Genomic DNA, 23,626 nt, shown 5'->3' with positions numbered 1-23,626 from the left:
CCCAAAGATGCACCACAGGGAGGCATGCTTCAGATGAACGCCTTGGACCTTCTGCTGAGTGCTGCACCTCTATGTTCTTGCACACTTAAGAACACATTAAGCTTAACTTTATCTGCAGTCATCCTCACCCTCCTACTAAAGGTCACTTCTGACTCAAGGAGAAGCTGGAAATGGTAAAGAGATGCTTCTCAGCTGGCCCTGAAGATCTGGCCTCTGCAGTTATGACTATATACTTTGAAGTCTTAGACAGTCAAGAAATATTAATTATATATATGCAGTTATGAACATCTTGGCTTTAGTTACAGACCCAGTATTGTTCAATACGTAACTGATTATTAGTGATACTTATCAATCCATTTTAAGACTGATTGTTGTGCATCAAACTATTAATTATTATCTTTACTATTTTTCCAGTAAAGAAGTCTGTCAAGCTACAGATATCATAATGTGTCCTATATGTGATAAATACTGTCCCTTCATGAGGTTGTCAGACAGCTGTGTTTATGCCAAGGTATGTTTTGAACTATGCAAATAGAAATGCTTTCCTGGTAAAAGCATTAATTTTGCCTTTTGCATTTGTCTTTAGTGAGCTTGGGTAGTTGAAATCTTGAAAGAGCAGATCAAGTTCAGCCAATATTAACATTCACTGTCTTTTACCAAGACTTAGTGTGGGTTGTAATACACTTTGCAATTTGCACTTAAGAGATTCAACAGTCCCCGAGGTCATGTCCTAGATGCACGTGCTACGATGTCCTTGGCATCAGACTTTATCTTATGATCCATCCTTTCTATGTGGCTCCATAAAACTAATGCTTTGGGTCTGAAATGATGCTCACGCATGGTGTTGCCAGGGGGCAGTCCCAGGCCAGGCTGCCAAGTAGGCACAAATTATCACAAATTGATCACACTATTAATATATGTATTCCTCAGGTAACCCACCTTTTTGACAATGGAGCGACTGTCTTTTTTGCTGTCTTCATGGCGGTATGGGGTAAGTTTTTGTTTTGATATTAAGTAATTGCACAATCTTCTTAAAGATTGTGATGCAACATAGGCCTTTGTAATTTCTAGCACTTTTTTTTTTTCAAACACTGAAAAAATCAATATAGGCTTGATTCTTTTCTATTTCTGCAAAAGGAAGATGGAAGTGGTTGAAATCAGGTTATGTGATAATTTTGATTAAAATAAAAACATGAGTGCAGTATGTAGTGTCTATGCAGATAGTTATATTCTGGGGGGTGGGCTGTAACTGGTTTTTGATCTGTTGGCTCTGAGGCCTTTTCTCTGTTACTGTTCAGGGCTTCTCTTAGCTTAGGGCAGCTTAGTCTAGTGTCTGTACTAAAATGAATTAATGTATTGTTTTTCCCACCTTGTAGAACAGCAGGAAAACTTAAATATATGTAAGCTGGTTTGCCATTCAACCAAATCTTCCATTTACTTCATCAGTTTTGTTTTAATTACAATACATGTAAATCGGTTGTAATTAAAGCAAAACTGGTGAAATAAATGTGAGAGTTGAGTGACAAATTGATCCAAGAGTGGTCTAACTGTTGCCATGGAGGCTGAATTTTGCCCATAGGACAATTCTATTTCTGGCTCAACTATTCTTTGTACTGTGGTCTTGTGAGCAGAATTGAAGGTAAGAGGAAACAATGATTTCTGGCAGCACAAAAAAATCTTTCAAATATGCCCTGAGCATGCCCAGACTCTTAGCTGCTACCATGCCATTCTGAGAGAAGGTTAACACCTTTAGAAAATGGCTCGATGAGGTGCCTGAAAAATGGCATCCATCTCACAGCTCCAGGTGCTTGACCTATCCTGATTTAGCCATCGTTCTCCTGTTCTTACTCAAACATCTCCAACTGCTTTGGAAAGATGTCCAAGTAATTCTTATAATCTCCATTTTAAATTGCAAATCTCTTTACTGAGGCACAAGAGATATCCAGGAGGCAACATCAGAGCCATCAGAACAACACAGGTTAGCCTACCTGTCTGTCTCAGTTCCTTGCTCCAAAACTCTGTTTTTGTCTTAGTTAACTGATAAAATTAGGTCGTATACTAATCAAGCCTATTCATGCCATTTCATGTAATATTGACAGTGTTAAAATACCACAAGTTACATTAAGGAAAAAATCCACAGATTTTATGTTTCTCCTTGGTATTTCAGTGTTGTTTTAGAGCTATACCAGAGCTGAGGATCACCAAAAATTTAAAGATTTTTTTAGATGTTTACTCAGCTTTTCCAACCTTGTTCTCTATGTGCTCACTGAAGTTGAAAATTTCCAAGACAGTTTAGAGGCAGGGACTTCCATCTCAGCTAAGAAAATCAATGTGTTAACACTGTTGAACATTTATGTCACTGTTCCTAACTGCTGGTGAGCATATCTTTGGAGCGCAGCTTTTTGCACAAGTGCTTTTGTTCCTCCTTAACAGTTACTGATATCAGGAAATAGCTGTGCTTACAACACTGCACCTGTCTTAGCACTGCCCAGAGCCAGGGCTGTAGGAAAAGCAGCTCTAAGTAAGGTGAGTCCCTCACCTAGGTAACCATGCCTGGTCCTGCCTTGTGGTTGCAGCCTGGGAGAAGGCTGAGCAGGTTGAGCATGCCTGCCTACAAAATGTTGCAGGCCTTCTCTCTTTCCTGTTCCTGGTTGACAGGAGCTGCACCTCACTCTGGTTAGCCTCTCCTCCCTTCCCCTCCAGAATCACTGTTAGACTCCCAGACCCAATCCCCTCTGGGGATATCTCCCCACCAGCCTGCCAGGAGTGGGAAATGCGCTGCCCATCCATGCATCTCCAGAACATAAGCCCACAGAGAGATAAGAAAAAATATATCAAATGCTGCCCTCTGCGTGATTTGGCTAGTGGAGAAGAGACTATTGGACAGTGTCTGAGGTGAGAGACTTCCCCACCACTTTTGTTGGCTTACACCATGCTTGTGAGCTTGTTGCCATGTAGCGGTAGCAACAGGACGGAGGTTGTGAGTGTAGGGTAAGAGTTTGGGGCATGGGGCGGTTCTGTGGCTCCACCAAAACTGTAGTTTCTTAAATAAGACTTTTCTGAGACAACAGTGAAATTGTGGAGGTATTTTCCACACAGTTAGGGCTAAAGCAGCTTTAGAACAAGGAAAGCTACACTTCCCAGGGGTTTTCTGGTACTGTTTTTATGAGTTGGCTTACCGTCTGTCTTAAATGGATTTTCAAGCTGCAGTAGGCCTGCTGGCAGATGTGGGCATTACCATCATCTCAGCAAATTGTAGGAGAAGAGAAGAAATAACGATAGCAGTTTGACTGTGGAAATGTTTTCTGTCAACATGAAACAACTGGCAAGTGCATGACAAATTGGCTGTAAAAAGTTCAGCCTTCTAGATGGTTCAGCTTGACAGATACTAGCATACAAAATAATGATGGCAGTGATTTTAAATCAAGAAAATGAAAGCAAGATAAGGCAGCTAGAATTGTGTTACCTCTTTAGCCTGAGCTTAGCCACTGTCTTATTATCTAAAGTACATTCTTGACTGTCTGTGGAACCATTCGTGAACTCCCATCTTGAGGGAGGAGCCTCAGCCATTTGCTTGGAGTTTTCAAAACCAGGCATGAGGTGATCTGTATGGTGGTTTCCTTCCTTTACTCTTAAAGACATGTTTAATTGATGGACAAAGTGGGTTGCTCACTTTTAAAATAGAAATAAAATACTTCTCCAAATGATGAGCAAACTGCTTTGGCTAGGCTAGGGAGAGGAATTACAACAAATATCAGTATGGGCTGCCCAATTTGTGGAATGGCAATGAATCTGGCTGTAGGACTCTGAAGCACAAGGACCCATCTTTTACAATGCTTCACTGTGGGGTAAGTGGGTCCCATCAAAGTAAGGTTGGAATTATCAAGTGCACTGGGAGATAACTGGAATAGAAACACACTTTTGTCCAAAAAATATCTTGATCCATCACCTCATTTATTGTATTTCTGCCCAGTTTAAGCAAAATTTTATATAAGAAGTAAAAGTAATTGATATAATAAGGAAAAAATATGATTTTACTAAGCTGTACCTGAAAGACATAAAACAACTTTCATTTTAGACTGACGTAGCAAAGGACAAAATATAAGACTGTCTTTGGTACACAGGAGGAATTCACTGGTAGTTTGTATAAGCTTTCCTGTACTGGAGATTCTGTTGAAAGGAAAAACCCTTTCAAAAGGATTGAAGCTGAAAATCTCTGTGGTTTATAGGAAACAGTAAGTCCCTATAAACACTAATGCATTTTTATTGGTGAACAGATTGTTGTTGATGCTCACTGAGGTGTCACCATCTCAGAAGCTGGAAAAGAATTCTTCCTTTTGAGAATCTCTAGTATTTATATTTTCCAGATGTTTAAAGCTTTCAAAAAGAGGTGAGCAATGGCAATTTTTGTGTTTCTGTGCTAGAGGGAAACACCTACACTTTGCCCTTTACGTACTTCTTGAGATATGTTGAGCTTGATGAAAAGGTAGATCCCATTCCTAGGAAAAACTCCTCTCTTTTTACTGTCTGAATTGGATTCTCTACCAAAGACAGAAAATGAAAGAAAGATGTTTGTTCCAAATATATGTTGACAGTGAAAGTGCAAAAAAAGTCATTCTCAGAGAAAAATCTAGGTAAACTTGATAATTAGTTGACTCCCAACATGTTGCCGTAGAGCCAGATGGAATTTCAGCTTTCCCTTTCCCAGCTGAAGTACTGGGGAAAGCTAGTGCAAAGATATCGCTATCTAGATGTTTCCTGAAGCTCAGTAGCAAAGTTCTGTAACTGGTAACTGTCCAACAGGAGAGTCCAGCTATTTATCATTTCTTATGCTTTGCTAGAGACAAGGTGGGCTGATGGTAATTTCTCTGTCTCTATATATCTTTGGGAGACTAAGGGACACAAGAAAAGTCCTTTTTGAAATTTCTTCTTGTCTACCTGGAAGCCTGTTTCCTCTGATAAAGGAAGTAGCTTTAGAACACTTGCTGAAAGTTAAGGGGGGGGGGGGCACGGGGGGGAAGGCCTTCATGAAAAATTTAACACTTTTTTCAGGCAATAAGAAATACCAACATAAAACATTTTTTTCTAAATATATCAATTAGACACTACTTTCCTACAAACCTTGCATCTACCGTAAAACATTCACATTGATCTGCTCTCTAAGGAGACAGAATTTAAGGACATTCTTCAGCAACATTCCTGGTATTTAGAATATATTCCAGAAGTCAGATGCATATAGTAAATGCTGTTCTGAAATACAACAGGAACAGGATTTCTGAAAGATCAGGATTAAACTATTTGCTGCAAGAGGCCATTTGCTTTACTAGATAAAATCACAGCTTATTTCAGAAGCATCTGAGGAAATGTTGGCAAGACAGCTGTTTGTACAAGTGGATGCTGAGGACTGAGCTGCAAGGTTGAGCTCTGAAGCAGGGCAAGCATAGTATAGAAAAAGATAGCAGAAGACCTGGGAGTTAAGGCCTATAAGAAATTCAAAATTCCGAGCAGGATTTTTGGAGAATTCTTAGCATCTGGTTTAAACATACCAATTGGAAAATGGGAGAACAAAAAGTACAACCATGTCCTGTTGAGCTGTTAAAGTCAGAAAAGAATGCTGAAGTGTGATACAGGGTATTAGTGATTACTTGACTAGAAAAAAAGCAGAGATATTTCAAAATGCAGTATGTTTCTAGAAGACCTCAGTAGTACTGTGAATCAATCAAGGATGGTTATTTATAGCACAATTTTAAATATCTAGCAAGGGAAAAGTGCATACTGACCTGGGTAGAGGAAGAAAAGCACAGCACAGTAAAAGCTAAAACAGCACTATGCAGATCATCCTATTTGCTACTTAATGATTTCAAAATAGCTTTCTAAAGAAGCTTCAGTAACTGAACAAACTTACACTGACAGGTGCTAAATGTACTAAATACTCCTCACCCCAGGTGTGTGCAAAAGAAGAAAGAAAAGTATGGTTCAGCACAGACTTATCTGAGAGGTTCATGCCTGTGGACTCATACACCCATTTGAGTCCTGCTTCCAGCTGCTTTTTGGAATGGAAACAGACTGGTAGTAATCAATCAGCCTTGTTTCTCCCAGGTCTCCAAAAAGTTCAGGGCTGCTTGTTTAGCCTATACAAAATAATTCAATATGAGTTAATATGAGAGAAGCAGCTCCACCAGAAGACAAGTCAAGGAATGAACACTGTGGTGTTTCAGCAGCAGTGGAGCCTGGTTAGCACTTACTAGTTTTGCTGATCCCAACCAATCATACTGACATTGTTACAAAGAGTCATAGAAACATTAGGCTCAGGAGATTGAACTTACTTTCTTTATTAGATTAACTCAAAGCAGCTGGTTACCTGGTGTAACATAACTCCAGCTTTCAGGAAAAGGATGATGTGATATATGAAAAAGCCTTCAAACCAAATAGCTGCCCCTTTAAACATGTTTTTGATACCTTACCTTATCTGCTCGCAGTGTTCATTTTCTAAGAATATCTTAGCTGCATTGGCTAATACATTAAAATATAATAATTCTTACTAGCTAAAAATTCACTTTCACCAAATTGATATTAGTGTTTAGTATCATGTTGCATCGCTATCAGTATGCTGCAGTAGGGCAGATAGTCTGTTAAGGAGAGGCTTTTAGGACTGGATGTGGAACGTATTGCCAGGCGATTGTGACACTGTTACAGCTGATACTGTGCTAGTTCATGAACAAAGAGGTTATCAGCCTGGTGCTTTTTAGTGAGCAACAAAGGGAAGAGCCAAACCTCACAGTGGTAGAGGAAGCCTCCCCATTGATTGTGTTAGCTTTAGGCAGTTTCTACAGTCTTTTAACAAAACAAATCAAAAAACCTTATATACCCATAAACAGGCCCAGTATTAATCCCCACAATATGAACACATTATTTAATGACTGAGTGCTTCCTTAATTGTTCTTTCCATCACAAAATGGAAGCATAGTCATGTAGAGGCATATTACACCATCTTGAACTCTGTCAATAAGGGCTGTACAGCACAATGTTTAATTGTCAGATATTAATTCCACACCACATATACACAGTCATGTAGTATAAAAGAAATGGGCTGGATTAGAAAGGTGTAAAACAAAAGTTCCCATTTCCTCAGTAGTACTCTGCAGATTCACACATGCAAAAATGTGCTTCCTCTGGGTTCCGCTTTCTGTGTACTGTAAATGGTCTTCAAAAAAGGAAGGTTACTGGTTAATCTACAATAGCTCACAGAGACCCTTAGCTTCATGAGAAATCTGCTTTATCTAGTAATGATGACTCACAGGAACAATTTTATTCTTGAGAGTACTTCCTTGGCTAGTTAGAAATGAAACATTCTCATTAGCACTAAATGAAATCTGTAAAGCCTCAATCATATTTGAAGCACACAAAGTAATCCTTAGAAAGCAATGCTTTTTGAAAGCAGTTTTGATCATCAGCATGATTTGCTGTTCTAAGGAACCCATTTATGCAAAGAAATTAAAATAATGTAACAGCTTCATTCAACAGTTCTTTGATAGGTATTAACATTTTCTTGACTTAAAAACATTTTCGTAATTTTTTTTCTGTTTGCTGCAGCAACTGTATTTCTGGAGTTTTGGAAAAGAAGGCGAGCAGTAATTGCGTATGACTGGGACTTGATAGACTGGGAAGAAGAAGAGGTGTGTATAAAAAAAATGTACTCTTTAATCTTTAATATGAAAAGTTTTGTGTAAAAATGTAAGCATGTTTTTCTTTTCTAAATATTTTAAATTCATTCTTCCAATCTTCATAAAATAGGAAATAATCATTTTAGATAAAAATTTTTACTTTTGAATCCAAGGAAATTCTTTACAACACAGGGTACTATTCATTTTGGCAAATGAGCTTTTATCTATCATTTTAAATAGCCACTAAGAATACTGATGGAGAAGAAATCCTTGTGAGGCTTGTACCAGCTTCTGAACATTCAGGTGCTGGTAACCTAAGTATACTGCGCTGTGGAGAGACTGAGGGAGATGAACCAACTCAAAGGATTTAATTCATCCTCTGCTGATAGAGAAAGTCCCCTTAGGGAGGAAACTAAACAGCAAAAAATAGCCTTGAATTTTTTTCTGTGGTGGTTACCAGAAAGAAACAGCATGGTTTTGGGATGGAGAGCTGAGGTCTAAGGTTTTTTTTCCACTAGAAGGTTTTATTATGCAGGAGAAAAGCAAGATTCAGTGGGTGTTGCATAAAAGCGCTCCTTGAGCGGGATTTGGACATATAGATGTCCACAGTTTGCTCTCCTTCCCCTCCAGAGACTGTCCTGAAGGTCTTGGAGGGACTGTAAGAGGCTGCTGTTGTGGTCTCAGTGCTGTTGAACTTCTAGATTTCTCCCTCTGTGGAAGAATTTCTTTTTCATTAATCTTGCCAGCAGAGAAACAGACTTCTGACTTACAGGATTTTTGTCTCTACAAGGCACTGTAGTTCAATGAACACATGAAACTGTACAATTGCTCATTTGCTAATAGGATTATTTTTTTAATGCTTAATGACTAAGAAAATAATCCAAGAACATCACAGAAAATAACTTACACAACTAGAAATTGTTTTCTTTGTAGCAAAAGGAACATTATCATTTGTGCATATATGCTGTCAATTCTTGGTGACACTTCAGGACTACTGTCGTAAATTTAGAAAATACTCTAGTGCTGATTTAACTCTCCTGAGATTAGCAGCCTGCTTTTGCCAGTGCTGATGAGTTACAGAGGGACCACACCGGTGGTCCTGCCTGACATTCAAATACTGGTCAGGATCGACCTGCAGTGATCATGGCCCCTCATGGCTGGTTGCAAAAAAGCTACTGCTGCTGCTGTCAAGAGGCAAAAGAGAGATGCCATTTCCAAGTCAGGATTATAGCTCAGTGTCCCCAGAATAAGAAGGAGAATTTAAACTAACAAATATACAAGGAGGAACAGTATGAGGCCCTTTTTATGTTTTTCCCAGGAAGCCTGGTCTTGCAGATGTTTATAGTTTGGGATGTTACGTATCTGCACCTTTCACCATTTAGTCTAAGTGGATTTGGGATTATGCTGATTTATAAAGCCAGTCTACCTGAATCTTCTATGATCAGTTCATTTACAAATACTGAATTTCCTGGTAAGGTTGTCCTTAAGTGATGCTGTGGTTTTGGTTTTTTGTTTTGTTTTGGTTGGTTTGTTGGTTGGTTGGTTGGGGTTTTTTTTCCCATGTAATAATACTAAGTGATTTCTGGCTGCTGTGGTAGTGCTTGAAGGAGGCTTTTGCTCAGGTGTGAGCACAACAGCTTCAAGCCCATTCAGGACCACTCCCCATTCTGTTCCCCTCTCCTCTTTATGCCCAAACCTTGCTGCTACTACTCTTGCAGAGCCTGGAGGAAAGCGTTCCCATGCAAGAGTCACTCTTTTCTTTCTAAGCATTTTTGGGAGAGCATTAGCATGCCTATGCAACTAAGTCTTTAGCTGAAATAAACACTGAAAAGACCAAAGAGAATACAGTTGCTACATTTTTCCTCTTCCAGTCAGAGAGCCTGAAAGAGCTTCTGGTAGTTGAAACTATCCTCATAGAAATATGGTGTGTTTATTTCATGATGTCTATCAAATAACACTATTTTTTTATAAGAGGTGCTTACGTTCCGCAGGCAGATTATTTCAGTTTGGGCTTCAGGGTGACACATGCATGTTGGTAATTTTCAGAGGATTTCTGAACCAGCAGACCATTCCCTGCTGATGGCCAGCTGGTCTTTCTCACACCAGACTTTTTCCAATGAGCTCTGTCAACAAGACCTTGGTCAAGTGCCCTGGGGCAGTGGTGAGTGTAACTTCTCCAGACCTATTCCTTGCACCTTCTTACAGTTCTAGAGGGAGTTTTTCAAGTCTTTACAGCAGGAGGTAGCAGTCCTTTCAGAAGCCATGTGCCAGAAGGTACCTTTCTCTCCCAAGTTAGAGGTTAAAGATGCCAATAGGAGCTCAACTGGCTGCTTTGCAAAGATTTATGTGACCAGTCATCAGAGCATCAGTATCTCATTGGCATTTGAGGCATCAGTTCCTCCTTTGTTCAGCATTCAGTGAGATCTCAGGAAGGTATACTTAGAGGTGTCTTCTCTGAAAATACTCCAGCTGCAAGTGCCCATACTTACTGCACAACTCAAGCATGTCCTTGCTCTAAGGTTCTATGGACCATTGCCTCTTCCTCTTGAGTATCAAATGCTAACCTTTTCCATTGGCACTGGGGTCTTTGCAGGACTTTGCCCCTGAGACAGTCACACTTTGGAAGCAAGTGGCCCAGGTGAGAAAGCATTGAGATCATTTCCCTGTTCTGTGGTTCGAAGTCCACCTCTTCACTTTGCCATTGCCTTCAGCTGCAAGCAGGATGACCTGCAAACCGCAAGCTTTGCAAGGAGACTTACTTCTGGGGGTTCTATCAATCTGATCAAGATTCAGATTTTCGGTCTTTTATAAATCCTCTTTCTACATCTGAGCTATAGAGGACAATATATCCTTGGATAGAAAGGATAGGACTCCTGCAAGAATCCAGTACTGGAGGGACTCAGAAACCTCCTGAAAGAGAAGGATATATTTTACAAAGAGATTTAGAGTAGCTCTTTTAGTGCAGAAAGATCTGGCCTAAGGCAGCACATATTAATCCATACTTGATACTCCTGAAATCAGTATTTCTTCTGTGAGTAGAGAGTTGAAATGATCCATATTTGAGAAGCTGGTAGGAAGGAGAACAGTCTGTTTTGTGTAGATTGAAAAAGACACATCCTGTTGAGTTTGATCATAAATTTGTACATGTCATTGAGATGTCAGTGAGAATTTTGCCTCCATAAGGTGAAAAATTTTACTCCTACAGTGCTACTTTCTAATAAAATCAGTGCTAATTAAATTTCCTCTCTATGTTCCATTCAGTTATCACTGGAAAAAATCAGCTGATTTCTTTTATTAGTTATTTCAAAGAAATCAATTGAAGACTTCTAATTGCCATTTTAAGTCACAAGCTTTTGATAATAAAGATTGTTATTTTTATTAACATTATCTGCTATGTCTAGCTTTTGCTTGCTTTAATTTTCATTGTCAAATTGAAAAATTAGGCTTTGCTACAGAGGGAAATTTATTAATTCCTGCCAACAATAGGGGGGGGGGTGGCGGGGGGGGGGAAACATTTATAAGGCTTCCTATCACCTCATTAACACTTCTCTGCTCTAAATGAAGAGACAAATGAATGAAACAATGAAGATGATGGGAAGCAGAATTGAAGTTGTTCAGATATACAACCTTGTGAATTCCTCACTACTTTAGATTTTCACCCAAAGCAATCATGCAGCAGCCCCTGCAGTGTCCAGGTCACCGAGCCTGGGGACATGAGCTGAATGTGTTCTGACTCTCTCAACCTGCATATCTGGATTTCCTTTTCTTGTAAATTAGGTGCAAGGTGGGAGACACGGAGAGTAACTGGGTCTTGGCTGGGCATACAACAAGAAACCAACCAGAGTTCCTGGCACTCTCCATTGAAATATGGCTTCTGTTGCTGTTTACAGCGTACTTTTTCCTTTTTCTTCAGTGTCACTTTCTGTCATTAAGCTCAGACAGATATAGTACTGGTCACTTCCTACCCCAAGCTGTGCTTAGCATTGCTAAGTGTCATTAAACAGGTATGAAGGTTCATGTCAGAGTTTCATTTTTGTGTAGAGGGTATCTGTAAAAACAGCACTTGCATTATCTGAATTGAGTGGAGATCGCAGGAGATACCCAGATGCATGGATGGGTGGATATGACAAGGACTTCCCCTTAGCGCAGATTTTAAAACATAATCAAACCTTGTCTTAGAGAAAGCTGTAGAGAAAAAAGGGTTTCTTGTATGACTCAGTAAGCCAGCTGGCAGAGCCCTTGCACAATTTACAGGGTGTCATTCTCAAGCATCCTGCTTCAATGCTAACACACTCTGGCCTTTTGCTTGTCCCTGGGAACACAGGGATACTAATTGCAGTGTTTCTCTTGCTAGGTTATGGTCTGCTCAGCAACCTTCAGCCCTGATATGACAGGAACAGCTTGAGCAAGGTAGAATAAGAGCAAGGTGTTACCCTGCCTCCACAGAAACATGTCTAGCCTTTGTATATAGCTAGTGTAGGGCTGATTTCCTCAAGCATGTAATTAGTAACACAGGCATTGCCACTGAGCATACCTGCCTCAGATTTTTAATGCTATGTTACCAGGTTGCTGCTTGAGTTTGGAAATTAACTGTACTGAGAAAGTGCCTTCAAAATTCGAGAGAATGAGATGCAACTTCCCCCCCCGGGAAGAATTTTATTAAAAGGGTGTAGAATTTTAGGATATCTTATTTTTATTAACATTCTAAATATTTGTATGAGCAGTTAACATTCACCTATTTCAATGCAGTCATTTAAGGTCCAGGTATTTACAACTTTCAGTCAAAGTTAAATTAAATGCAGTTGAAGGGCTGGAAGTGACTGAAATTGGTAAGCTGGGTTCTTGGCATTTATAAAGAAATACACAGCAGAGACCTGGTGGAAAAGCTGCAAAGACAGTCCATAGCTGCCTGTGTGCTCCCTTGTAGCCAGTTTACCATGGAGCAGTTCTCCAGCATGCATCAGAGCATTGTAAAACTTGATCTAATGTAAATGTACTGCCAGCAGCTGTGACAGTTCATCCTCACAGCCTGGTGCTTTGTCTCATCTCTGACAGCATCTCTGATGTCAAACTTGGGTGAGGTGGCACAGGATATACAGCTGTTGGTGAACATCCCAGGTGGCAGGGTGGTGGGGTAGCCCTACTACAGCTGAAAAATGTGAGGTCTTATTGCAACTAAGGGTGAGCCTGTCTTCTGACAATGCTGTAAACAGATGTAACCAAGCCTCTCCCCAAGAAACCCCAGGTTTTATTTCAGAAGAGAGTTTTCATGGCAAAGCAGGACTTGATATTTCTGCTGCTGAAAGCTGTTCCTGCTAATAATATTGTCCAAGCTGGGAAGGGATTGAGCAGTATTAGATGGCATGATGGCAGCTTCTTCAAATGCTGAGAAACTTCTTTCTGATAATGGGAAGGTAACCAATTACCTAGCAAATGGCAATTAGTTTTGGAAAAAAGTTGGTGGTTTGTTTTTTTTTTTCTTTTTTTCTCTGATGTAGAATTCCAGTATCTATAGGATAATACCAGGCTGGAAAACTCTGTGGTATGAACTTTAAAATGATTTGATTTACAGTCATATAGTTTCAAAAGGCATTGTCTAGATGACTTTACTAATTACTTCCAATATGTTTTCATGTGTACAGTGATTTATTCTAGTCCCCATGAAGGACACCTGATTTCACAGCTCAGCTTTTATAGTAGCTGTACCACCTGCTGAATTCAAAGATGTAATTCCCAACAACAGTATCTGACAAATGAAGTTTCCTACAGAATCTTTCCTACCTGTGCTGTATGTGAACCTTGTCTGTCTGTTCTTTAGGAGGAAATACGTCCGCAGTTTGAAGCCAAGTACTCCAAGAAAGAACGAATGAACCCCATATCCGGGAAGCCAGAGCCTTATCAAGCATTTGCAGATAAATGCAGCAGACTCATTGTTTCTGCATCTGGAATATTTTTTATGGTTTGAGAACTTTTATTTATTTACCGCTGAAAAAATACAAAATAATATTACCTCTGCTGAGAGAGTATGGATATTAGATATGACTGCTTGAAAGTGAAATAAACTCTAGCGTGTTCACCACAGGCTGAAAATCAATACATAGAAAATCACCTGAGTTTCTTAAAGTGCTACACTAGTTTACTCTTCATTGAGTCTCACAGATAGTTAAGTCTTTCCTTCAAGGCTATACGTACAACACTATGTAGCAACACACATGCCAGAATAGTGACATTTTCACATTTAGGCTCCAGCTTCAGCTGACGGAACTGGCTCACTGGTTTACTTGCCTTCCCTGTGTAGACAGTGCAGAGTGCTGGGGAGACATGCCAAGGAAGAGGCAGTTCTTCGCAAACTCTACAGAGAACCTAGCTAAGGTGCCTTAATGATGTTAATATGTCCTGGTTTTTCAGTGTATTGAGGAAGAAAGGAAAGAGGGTTCATACTCCTAATGCAATTGAAATGGAGAAACTGATGTTACTTGTGTAAAATGAGACATCTCCCCACCTTCTGAAGTGCAAAACTAAATGCAGCAGTGAAATCTCACCTAACAGAGAGATACATGCATTTCTGCTGAAATGCCCCCATCCTCTAACTTCACTGAAGCTGTTGTTACTCACTGTTATTCACATGACAACAGCAGTGGTATGACTGGTCTTGAAAACACAACTGGCCTCAACTCAGACCCTTGTGGAGTTTACTAGGGCTTTTCCAGGGGGCTAGAAAATTAGATATATGTGTATAATTTCAGGAGCTGTGGAGAGCCAGGTAAATGAGCTAGCCCAGCAACTTTGTGTTTGAATGAGATGTGAGGGAACAGGGCAGAGGGCTTGCAAGAAACTAATGGCTTTAAAATTGTCCAAAGCAATCTTGGACAAGAAAGGCAAGAGCATTTTTGAGATGAACTGTGCTCTGGTATGTCAGATGAATGGACAGAGAAACATAGAGAAACACTGGGCATGAGGAGTCAGGGTACTGTCTGGCTCAGCCCTTGAAGACACTTAGGTCTGCTCAGGACTGCAGTATCTGCTCAGAACTGATTCTACACCTGCAACATTTTGCATATTTTCCCTATATATAAATATTATTTTTTTTTTCCTAAGGGGGACAGTTTTCACTTCCTACCTTTAGCAAACGTCATTAATCTTCTTAGCCTAGTGATAGATCTTGCTCAAAATGCCAGAGAGAGTAGCCTTGCTCTGAATTGCATGCACCACAAATTGTCTCCATAACAGTCCTTGAAACAGGACAAGGATTATGTTCACTGAAGATATTTTTTACTGTTGGCATAGCGTGGGCTTCCAGTGAGTTAGAAAAACTCTGAATTTTCCCCCATTCAGGTAAAAATATTCCTTAAAAATTATAGCTTTAAGCACAGGAGATATATGCTTACCAAAACTTCAAGCTAGAGCAGTTCCCAAAATTTCATGGCATTGACTCTCACAGTGCAGTTACTAATACACCTGGAACCAGGTTAGTGTTTCCCTGTTAACAAAGGAAAGTGGTCCTTCCCCTCAACACTATGCAGGGAACCCAGAGAGAATCCTTCACATTCATGCACACTTTTTCTTCTGCACTGGGATTATGGCAATCAATGTTGTAAGTAATAAAACATTAAACCAGCTTGATTAGTATTCAGTGTTTTCAAAATAATTTTGCCTATTCAATTAGCTTAGGTATATTTCTGGTTTGATAGGTTTAAGCTGTCTGTATGTAACTCTCCTTATCTAATAAGCCCTGTGTCAGAGTTTCTATGAGATGAGTCACCCAAGCTAATTCCCAACTGTTTGTCCTTTAGATACCTTGCTAAACTGTGACGTAAATTGGTCACAATGGAAAACAGTTGTCATTTAGTACTCAACTGTTGCATATAGAACATCAAGTAATTTAGCATCCTGGCTCAGCTGCATGGCTTTCACATTATAACTGTCACTTTTGCTGAAAGTCTCATCAGAGAAGAAATTACAAGGGCAATTGAATTTGTTACCTTGTTGAGGTATGAGGAGATAGAATCTTTCCAGATATCTTCCCTAGATAGAATCTTTCCAGAACTGTAGCAAGAAACAACTTGCTAGAGTACGTTGTCAGGGTTGTTGTTGAGGCAGTGCTTACAGATGGACACAGTTTTTCCTGTAAGTGTGAAGTCCATCAGAGCACAAAATCCATCCCAAATGTGACATCATCAAGTTGGGACATCAGCCTGGGACTAGCCTTTGCACATTGGGGAACATGCGTGTAAGGAAAACTTCTAATTCCCAGAGTTGGCAACACTGTTTCCCATATTAATACTAAGGAAGAGGTACATTTTCAAGAAAATGTTTAAAACTAAAGAGTATTTTAATATGATTTCAAAGATATTTTTGACTATGGAAAATAAAAATGACTTCACAATAAGAAGAATATTCTTGTTGAAACCTTTCTCTGAAATCAAAATGGATGTATTTTTCAAATCTTGTTTTGTTTTAGTTTTCAGACTTGCAGGAAGAAGTCAACTCCTGTTCTATTGAATGTTTTCAGATTCTCCTCTCTCTCTCTTTTTGGTTTTGTTTTTTTTTTGTGTTCCCCCCCCCCCCCCCCCCCCCCCCCCCGCTTTAGATCTGTGTGGTGATTGCTGCTGTTTTTGGAATTGTTATTTACCGTGTTGTGACTGTCAGCACTTTTGCTGCCTTTAAGTGGGCTTTAATCAGGAATAACTCTCAGGTTGCAACTACAGGGACTGCAGTGTGCATCAACTTTTGCATCATCATGCTACTAAATGTGGTGAGTAAAACTAACATATCCAAAGTTATACCTGAGCATCAGATCAGCTTGCAGACCACTGAGTGCTTTAGGTTCCTTTTCCAGCAGGAATGGAATGTCTTGCTAAGCCAGACATGGCATTATTGTTGATGGACATAAATGACTGCAAAGTAATGTACGTATAAAGTACAATTTCAAACCTAAAACATAGTGAAAAGCACGTTTGAATGTTCTAAAAACATGTCCATACTCCTGTTTTAACCTCTGCCTGTTTTTTCCTTTTGTATGTTTGCAGGTTTCAGTCTATTTCATTAATATCCTCCTTTTTAATTAGTGTTTTGGTTTATTTTTTTTAAATACAGTGGCCAATCTTAACTCTTACCTGTACTAGTTTCAGTAATTCCAGCTTCAGTTTTCACAATAGTTTACCAGTGAGGATATGCATATACAGACATAATGTCCATTTGTAGGAGAACTTCCTTGGGCTGTAAACTTCACAAAGCTTCAGCAGACATGACTTGTTCCATGAGTTGCCTATGGCCTTTGCCAAGATACACCAGAGACATGGTCTGGGTGCATTGTAGGGGGGGCTGGCTAAGGTCAAGCTATTCTTGTGAACTAATTTGGAACTAGACTTGGGGCAAAGACAAAAATGGAATTTCTATGTGGTAACAGTCCCAGTAAGACAGCATAATATAGATTAGATAGGGAATGAGTGTCGTCCTTCCATCGAGATGCAGATACTTCTGTATATTGCTGTGATAGCAATATGTCTTCCATTAGTTGCTCTTGCCAAGAGGTATATGGCCTTTTAGTATCAGGTTTTTGTCAACTGACATTATAAGAATGCATCTCAGGGAGGAGGAGGAATCAGCCTACAAACCATCCAGGTACTGGAGTCAGGGTGGGGTATCTCTATCCACTCAGAAGGAAGCATCTTCTCCAAAAAGCATGTTAGGCTTTGCTCCAGCAGATATGCTGACTTACTTCCCAGGGGAAATATGAGATGTTATTTCAGGCCTGCACATTTTCAGGTGCTGGACTGGAGACTGCTTTCTTTTCTGTGCAATACCCAAGCCTTTTCATAATCTAAAAATTAATTTTAACAGCCCCTCATTTATATAGCAGGAAATTCCAAGAGGCTTTTCTGCAGGACTTCATTTCTCCCCTTGGCATAGGCAAGACTGTATTGGTGGCTAGGACAATCTGTCAAGAACTGTCGACTTTCCTGTGTTTTCCCTAATGTGGGTCTGTATGTTGAGAAAGGACAGAAAGAAGAGGTGGAAACTATTATTCTGTCTGAATTAGTACCGAGGGCTCTTTTCTTTTATGTTTTTTTGATTTATTGTTTGTTGTCTGCAGCTTTTAGGGGTTTTCTTTAATCCACCTAGAGCACACAATAAGCACAAAAGAAATAAAAAGAAAACTAGATATATCTATGTCAGTACAACATCCATTTCCAAGCTCTCAGTAAAAGTCATTGTGTATTCAGTGAAGTAGCAACAAAGAAATACTGCACCAAAAAAAATTGCTTGGTTCTCAAAGAGTTTTACAGCTTAGAGAAATTTTTAAAATAATGGAAAATGGCTTGAAGGTGCCTTTTGAGAAACTTTGTTTTACTTCATAAAATACATCAAATAAGTAGAGCACTGCAAAGGTGGATTGTTTAAGCTTTATACTTATTACCATGCAATAAACACAACAGCCTTAGATCTGGATATAACTCATGGAGAAAAAAGATCCCCAAAATATGAAACCGCAGGAGTTTTGCAAAAGACTTAAGAACAATCCCTCACTTCCCATGATGGATTAATGTAGTTTACCAAAGGACAGTAATGAGATTTCTTTGGGGAAAAAGAAACCAAACAAACCCCCCAAAAGAACAACTTTTTTCCCCAGGAGCAATTCAGGTGTGACTCAAGAAAAGTAGCAGGAGAGCAAGTAAACATGCAGTAATCAAATCTGAATGGACCTAGATGTGTATAACTGTAGGGAATTCACTGCTAGGAAGCCTGGAAAACTGCCAGTGATTGTGGTATGAGATGACAACCTCTCTAAGCATCAGGGGAAAGGTCTAGACCACAAGTAACTTCTAGACCGGATGCTCTGAAAGCTAGGTACTTAACACTGACACATTCATCATAACAAAAAAAAAAAAAATCACCTTCAAGCATAATGTGTCTCCCAGATAATCCTGCAGCCTGACCTGGGAACAATCATTAGCTTTACCTTGGTTAATAAAAGCTGTTAATTCCAGTGATATTGTCCATAGAAAATATGAACACAGAGCAGAACATGATCCTAAACATGGTGCCTTGGGACCAGTAGCGATAAACAGCAGTTGCAGATAATTGGATACAAACATTGTTAACAGAACCTCTAACACGGTCTTTACTGTTCCAGGAGGAACAGTGACAGAATACAGCTTTGATACCCGCTTCTGCAGAGCAACAAACATTTGTAAAACAGTACACTCCCTGCTGGGATCAGGATATAAACCACCCAGATATTTAGCACTTTTACAGTTACCCTTTTGAACCTAGAAGAAACCACCTTTTTCATTACTTGAAAGAAAACTATTTACTCCAAAGGCAGCAAAAAGCTAATAGAAGCAAGAAGTAGTTGTTAACATGGATGAGATAATTCAGGATGACTTCAGTTCTTAACCAGGCAGTTTGATCTGTAAATTGTACATAATTCAGTTTAAGCAAGAGTTTATAAGGATAACTGAAAATGAGAAGAAACATTGCTGATATGCACTTTAGGAGTAAGTACTTCAGCCTGAAATATGAGGAGCTTTGTAAGCCTGTAGACATCAGTGAGTTAAGGACATCTAGCGTTTTGTGGGACCAGGATCCAGACTCATTTAAAGAAAATGGAAATCATTGCATTAATTTACACTAATACTGATGGTGGTGGTGATGTACTTCATAGGTTCAAAGCCCCTTCACAAATACTAATTGTGAAAGCCCTCCGAGTTAGTTTTTGTAAGCTTTATGAACTTTGCAGTCTCCCAGAGATTTTGAGAGCATGGTATCTGCTAAGCACAGAAAGTACCACTTAAGATTTGTAACAGTGCCACTAACTAAGAGTAAGAAATGCGTCTGGTGATGGGGATTACGAAAGACTTTCTCTGAAGTGACCCTGTTTCCCCAGTATCTTCTCTTTCAAAATAAAAAATAGATCCCAAACAAAACCAAAAAGCCCAAAATACCCAACACACCAAAGCATGCTCTTACTAGGGTGATTATTTTTTTTTTGTGAGATAAATGTTCCATACGTAGCTAAAACAAAACTCCCAGTTGTGCTATTGTTCTGCTTTGGTTTTTTTGGAAAAGTTTTCTCACGCTTTTTCACTGTGTATGTAAAATAGGAACAGTGACAGCAATTTTTTCTCCATAAATTGTGGATGAAAAAAGCTTAGTATAAGTTTTTAAAATATTACTGTTCCTTGTTTGATTATATCATTATTGTATTATTACTATATAGTTTTATTATCATCATTATCAGAACATCACAGAGACTATCTGGATGTCAGATTTAACATATAATGAGAGAATTTACTCTACCTAGAAGCAATTCTTTATTTTTGAGCTGGTCACATATCTAAGAGGCTGTTTCTTCTCTGTTACAGCTGTATGAAAAGGTTGCTCTTTTCCTGACAAATTTAGGTAAGCAATGTTAAAAACAAAATTGAATGATATTGTACTGATTTTTTTTGGTCCCTATACTGTGATAGCATTCATACTGTCTGTATAAATATGAAAAATCCTGATTAATTTGCAATCTATAGGAATAATGTTTTTCTGAAGTTTATAATAAAGGAGTATATAAACTAAGCTATAGTGCCATTCAATCAGTGGTGAACAACTATCGCCCACCTACCATGACTGATCCTTGTTCCAAACCATTATCTTTTAAGAACTTAATAAAATTGTAACCTTGGAAGAAAAAACATGAGTTTTCAGAGAGACTGAACACTGTGGTGGGTTGACATTGGATGGACGTCAAGTGCCCACCAAGATGCTCTATCCGTCCCTCCTCAGCAGAAAAGGGTGGGAGAAAATAAGATGAAAAAAACCATGTGGGTAAAGATAAAGGCAGTTTAATGAAGCAATAGCAAAAAGTCACATGTGCAGAAGTGAAGGAAAACAAAAGATGTTATTCTCTACTTCCAATCAGCAGGTGATGTTTGGCCACTTCCCAGGAAGCAGGGCTTCAGTACACATAGCTGTTGTTCCAGAAGACAAACGTCACAAATAATGAATGTCTCCCCTTCCTCCTCCTTTCTCTTAGCTTTTACATCTGAGCAGACATCATATGGTACAGAATATCTGTTTGGTCAGTTTGGGTCAGCTGTCCTGGCTATGTCTCACAAGATCTTGCCCACCCCCAGCCTGCTGGTGAGGACAGGGAGAAGGCTGGAGAAACAGCCTCGATGCCGTGTGAGCGCTGCCCAGCAGCAGCCAAAACCCTGGTGTGCGGTCACCCCCTTTCTAGCTGCCAATACAAGCACAGCGCTATGAGGGCTGCTGGGGGGCTCAGCCAGACCCAATACAAGCACTCACAACCCTTGGGTTCTGTGAAGACTTGGAAATGGGGGAATCATATCTGGAAACCAAATTCATGGCTTGAAACACGTACTTACTGACTATCAAATATGTGTCTTTAAAAGGGGCAGTAATTTGGAGGCAAAATAACTGATTTATCAGCTCTACCAACATCTAAACTCTAATGATGTTCTGAGTTGGAGTAAACTTTTCAGCTCACCTATAAAGGTGATCTTTATGCTAGAGTAAGGACATGTTTTCTAAGGACAGCACGTACTCTCACTGCGGTAGCAATAGGCTAATCACTCATATATCCATGGTTCATGCAGTCTCTGGAGATCCTAATCATGCTGGAAGATTGCAGTAGTTGGCAGCAATTGGCAAGGGCTCCTTGGTGTCAAGAAACCTGAAATGAGACTCTTTCTGAAGGCCTATTAAGCAAACCATATTATGACATGTGTAGAAGTGGTTTGAGGAAATTGATTTGAGCTTCTGGATATCTCTGTACATTGTTGATGTTCACTAAGATATTTTTGGACCAGATGGACAGATTTTTGTCTCTGATCAGAGGAAACACACAGCTGATTTTAGCTAGTGTCAGGGCTTTTCTACATCTAGGAAGTTATAGGTGATATGTTCAAAGCACATCTGTGTAAGACAGCATTTTTTTCTGTTGTTTCTTATTAGACTGAGAGTCCTCATTTGTATGCTGCAGATTTAAAATATTTTTGCCATCCTGTACCCATGGAAAAGATACCCCCTAGTTACAGCTGAGAAATATGACTTTCAAGTGTGTGATTTGCACAGGCTATGCCCTTTTACTGCCTGTAACACCCTGGGGACAGTAAGATACGGTCTAGAGACTTTGAAGTTTGATTACTTTCTGGCAGGTTGTCTAGAAGGTAGGTCTGCTGCTTGTAGCCTGTGCAGAAAGAACATGTATGAAAACTCAGTGGGTCAAACTGTTCTGACCATTTTCAGACTGGATGGCCTGAGTAGCTGATTCCATTTGAATGATCTTTATCAGCATAATAAGCTCAGAGCTGGATTGACAGCAAAGCTACATTCAGGACACCCTTCTTCAGCCTTTTCATGACCTTTTTCCGAGCTCATGTCTGTGTTCCTCCAAAGCGTTTCCATTGTCCCTAATGGGCATATGAGCAAAGCTTCAGTTGCAGCAGCTTTGTTAAAGCCAAACTTGTCCTTCCCACCAACTGGCATCAAAAATCCACAATGTTCTATTTCCTTCTGCTTAGCTGAAAATGTATGTACTGGCATACACACAAACCTGTGTTTCCTGACAGGCATTTCCAAATCACTAACACAGGTGTTAATTTATGGTTTGTCTTATGGTTTTGTTGATGCATCTGTTTGAAATTTCCTCCTGGGTAAGGCAGCTCTAATTAAAGAGAATCTAGTTTATTGTTCTTTCTGTACTTCCAGGCCTTTACTGGGGCTCCTTTGGAAATAGTATATGAGTACTATAATTACAGTACTCAGAATCACCATTAGTAACTCCACTTCTCTGATTACTCCTGTTCACAGCAATGTTGACTAATAACAAGCTCCTTTCAAGTGGAAAGTAGTTCCAGGACATGGTACTGATGTGTTGGCCTAGAAGTTGTTCTATTAATATCTGTCTTGATATTTCTTTAGATGGAGATCAAGGGCCTAGCTGAAGGGAAGTTTCTTTCCGATTTGCCTTACCCCATCCATTGCAAAATATTTTTTCTCAGTCTTCTGTGATGAGTTTCATGAGATTCATGAAAGGGAGTCATGCAGTGGTGCTCCACTGGTACCTGTGTGGAGTCCTTAGGTGCCAGCACAGTGGGCAAATCCATGAAACAAAATTACAGCGCAGATTTGCTCCAGTTCATCGTGACATCTCTAACAAAAAGGCACTTTCATAGCTTGTAGTGAGCTGCATTCTGGCAATGCCATTATGGTAGGTTGCAGAAAAGGAAACAAGATAAGTGTCTGAGCCTGTAAAGTACACAGGAATCCAGGAGGATGTTTAATACGCATATTACCTTGACCACGTTCTTACAGTCTTCCGGGAATATACATATCCAGTATCAGAAAAGATTCCTAAGTCTTTACAAGCTCACCTGCTGTGTGCTGCTTTTGGATACAATTTCTTCTGTCAGCTTATATTTTGAAATCAGCAGGCTAATTTACAACTATGTTGCCAGCCCTGACAGATATGTGCAGCCTTTTAGCCAATAGAAATTGTTAATCTGATTAAACCTCTGAAACTTTGCTTTCTTTCTTCACAGAGCAGCCTCGTACTGAATCCGAGTGGGAGAACAGCTTCACTCTGAAAATGTTTCTTTTTCAGTTTGTCAATTTGAACAGCTCTACCTTTTATATAGCATTCTTCCTTGGAAGGTAGGATTGATGTCCACACTCTCATATGTGCAAAATGAAGTAGGGTGAAGAAATAAAATCATCTGTAATGAAAAAAAATGCGACCACATATTATCACACATCTCAAAACGCAAATTCCATACTATCAAAGCAGGACAAATTGAAGTTTTATTTTCCTTTCAAAAACCCAGAAACAATCGTAGTTTTCATTTCCTGACACCACATTGGCTCAATGCTAACTTTTAACAATTTCACTACTTTGAACGGATGCATCCCACAATACTATACATGCAAGTCACTTCACTTTGTTT

The 23,626-nt window shown here is 39.5% G+C and overlaps 1 protein-coding gene across 6 annotated transcripts in view; it reads left to right on the top strand.

Annotated features, from left to right (window-relative positions):
- The window catches only part of ANO4 (anoctamin 4), a 198,067-nt gene that overhangs the window by 149,552 nt on the left and 24,889 nt on the right, over nt 1-23,626 (top strand). For all 6 annotated transcript variants that reach the window (XM_055809048.1, XM_055809052.1, XM_055809049.1 and 3 more), the window contains 7 exons: nt 415-511; nt 931-991; nt 7,594-7,676; nt 13,483-13,623; nt 16,255-16,419; nt 20,033-20,069; nt 23,225-23,336. In XM_055809048.1, coding sequence (XP_055665023.1) covers nt 415-511; nt 931-991; nt 7,594-7,676; nt 13,483-13,623; nt 16,255-16,419; nt 20,033-20,069; nt 23,225-23,336 — 696 coding nt within the window. The remainder of the gene's footprint in view (nt 1-414; nt 512-930; nt 992-7,593; nt 7,677-13,482; nt 13,624-16,254; nt 16,420-20,032; nt 20,070-23,224; nt 23,337-23,626) is intronic.

This window comes from Falco peregrinus, chromosome 6 (genome assembly GCF_023634155.1).
Source record: "Falco peregrinus isolate bFalPer1 chromosome 6, bFalPer1.pri, whole genome shotgun sequence".
In the NCBI taxonomy this organism is placed as follows: domain Eukaryota; kingdom Metazoa; phylum Chordata; class Aves; order Falconiformes; family Falconidae; genus Falco; species Falco peregrinus.
This window is presented reverse-complemented; position numbering and strand designations above follow the sequence as displayed.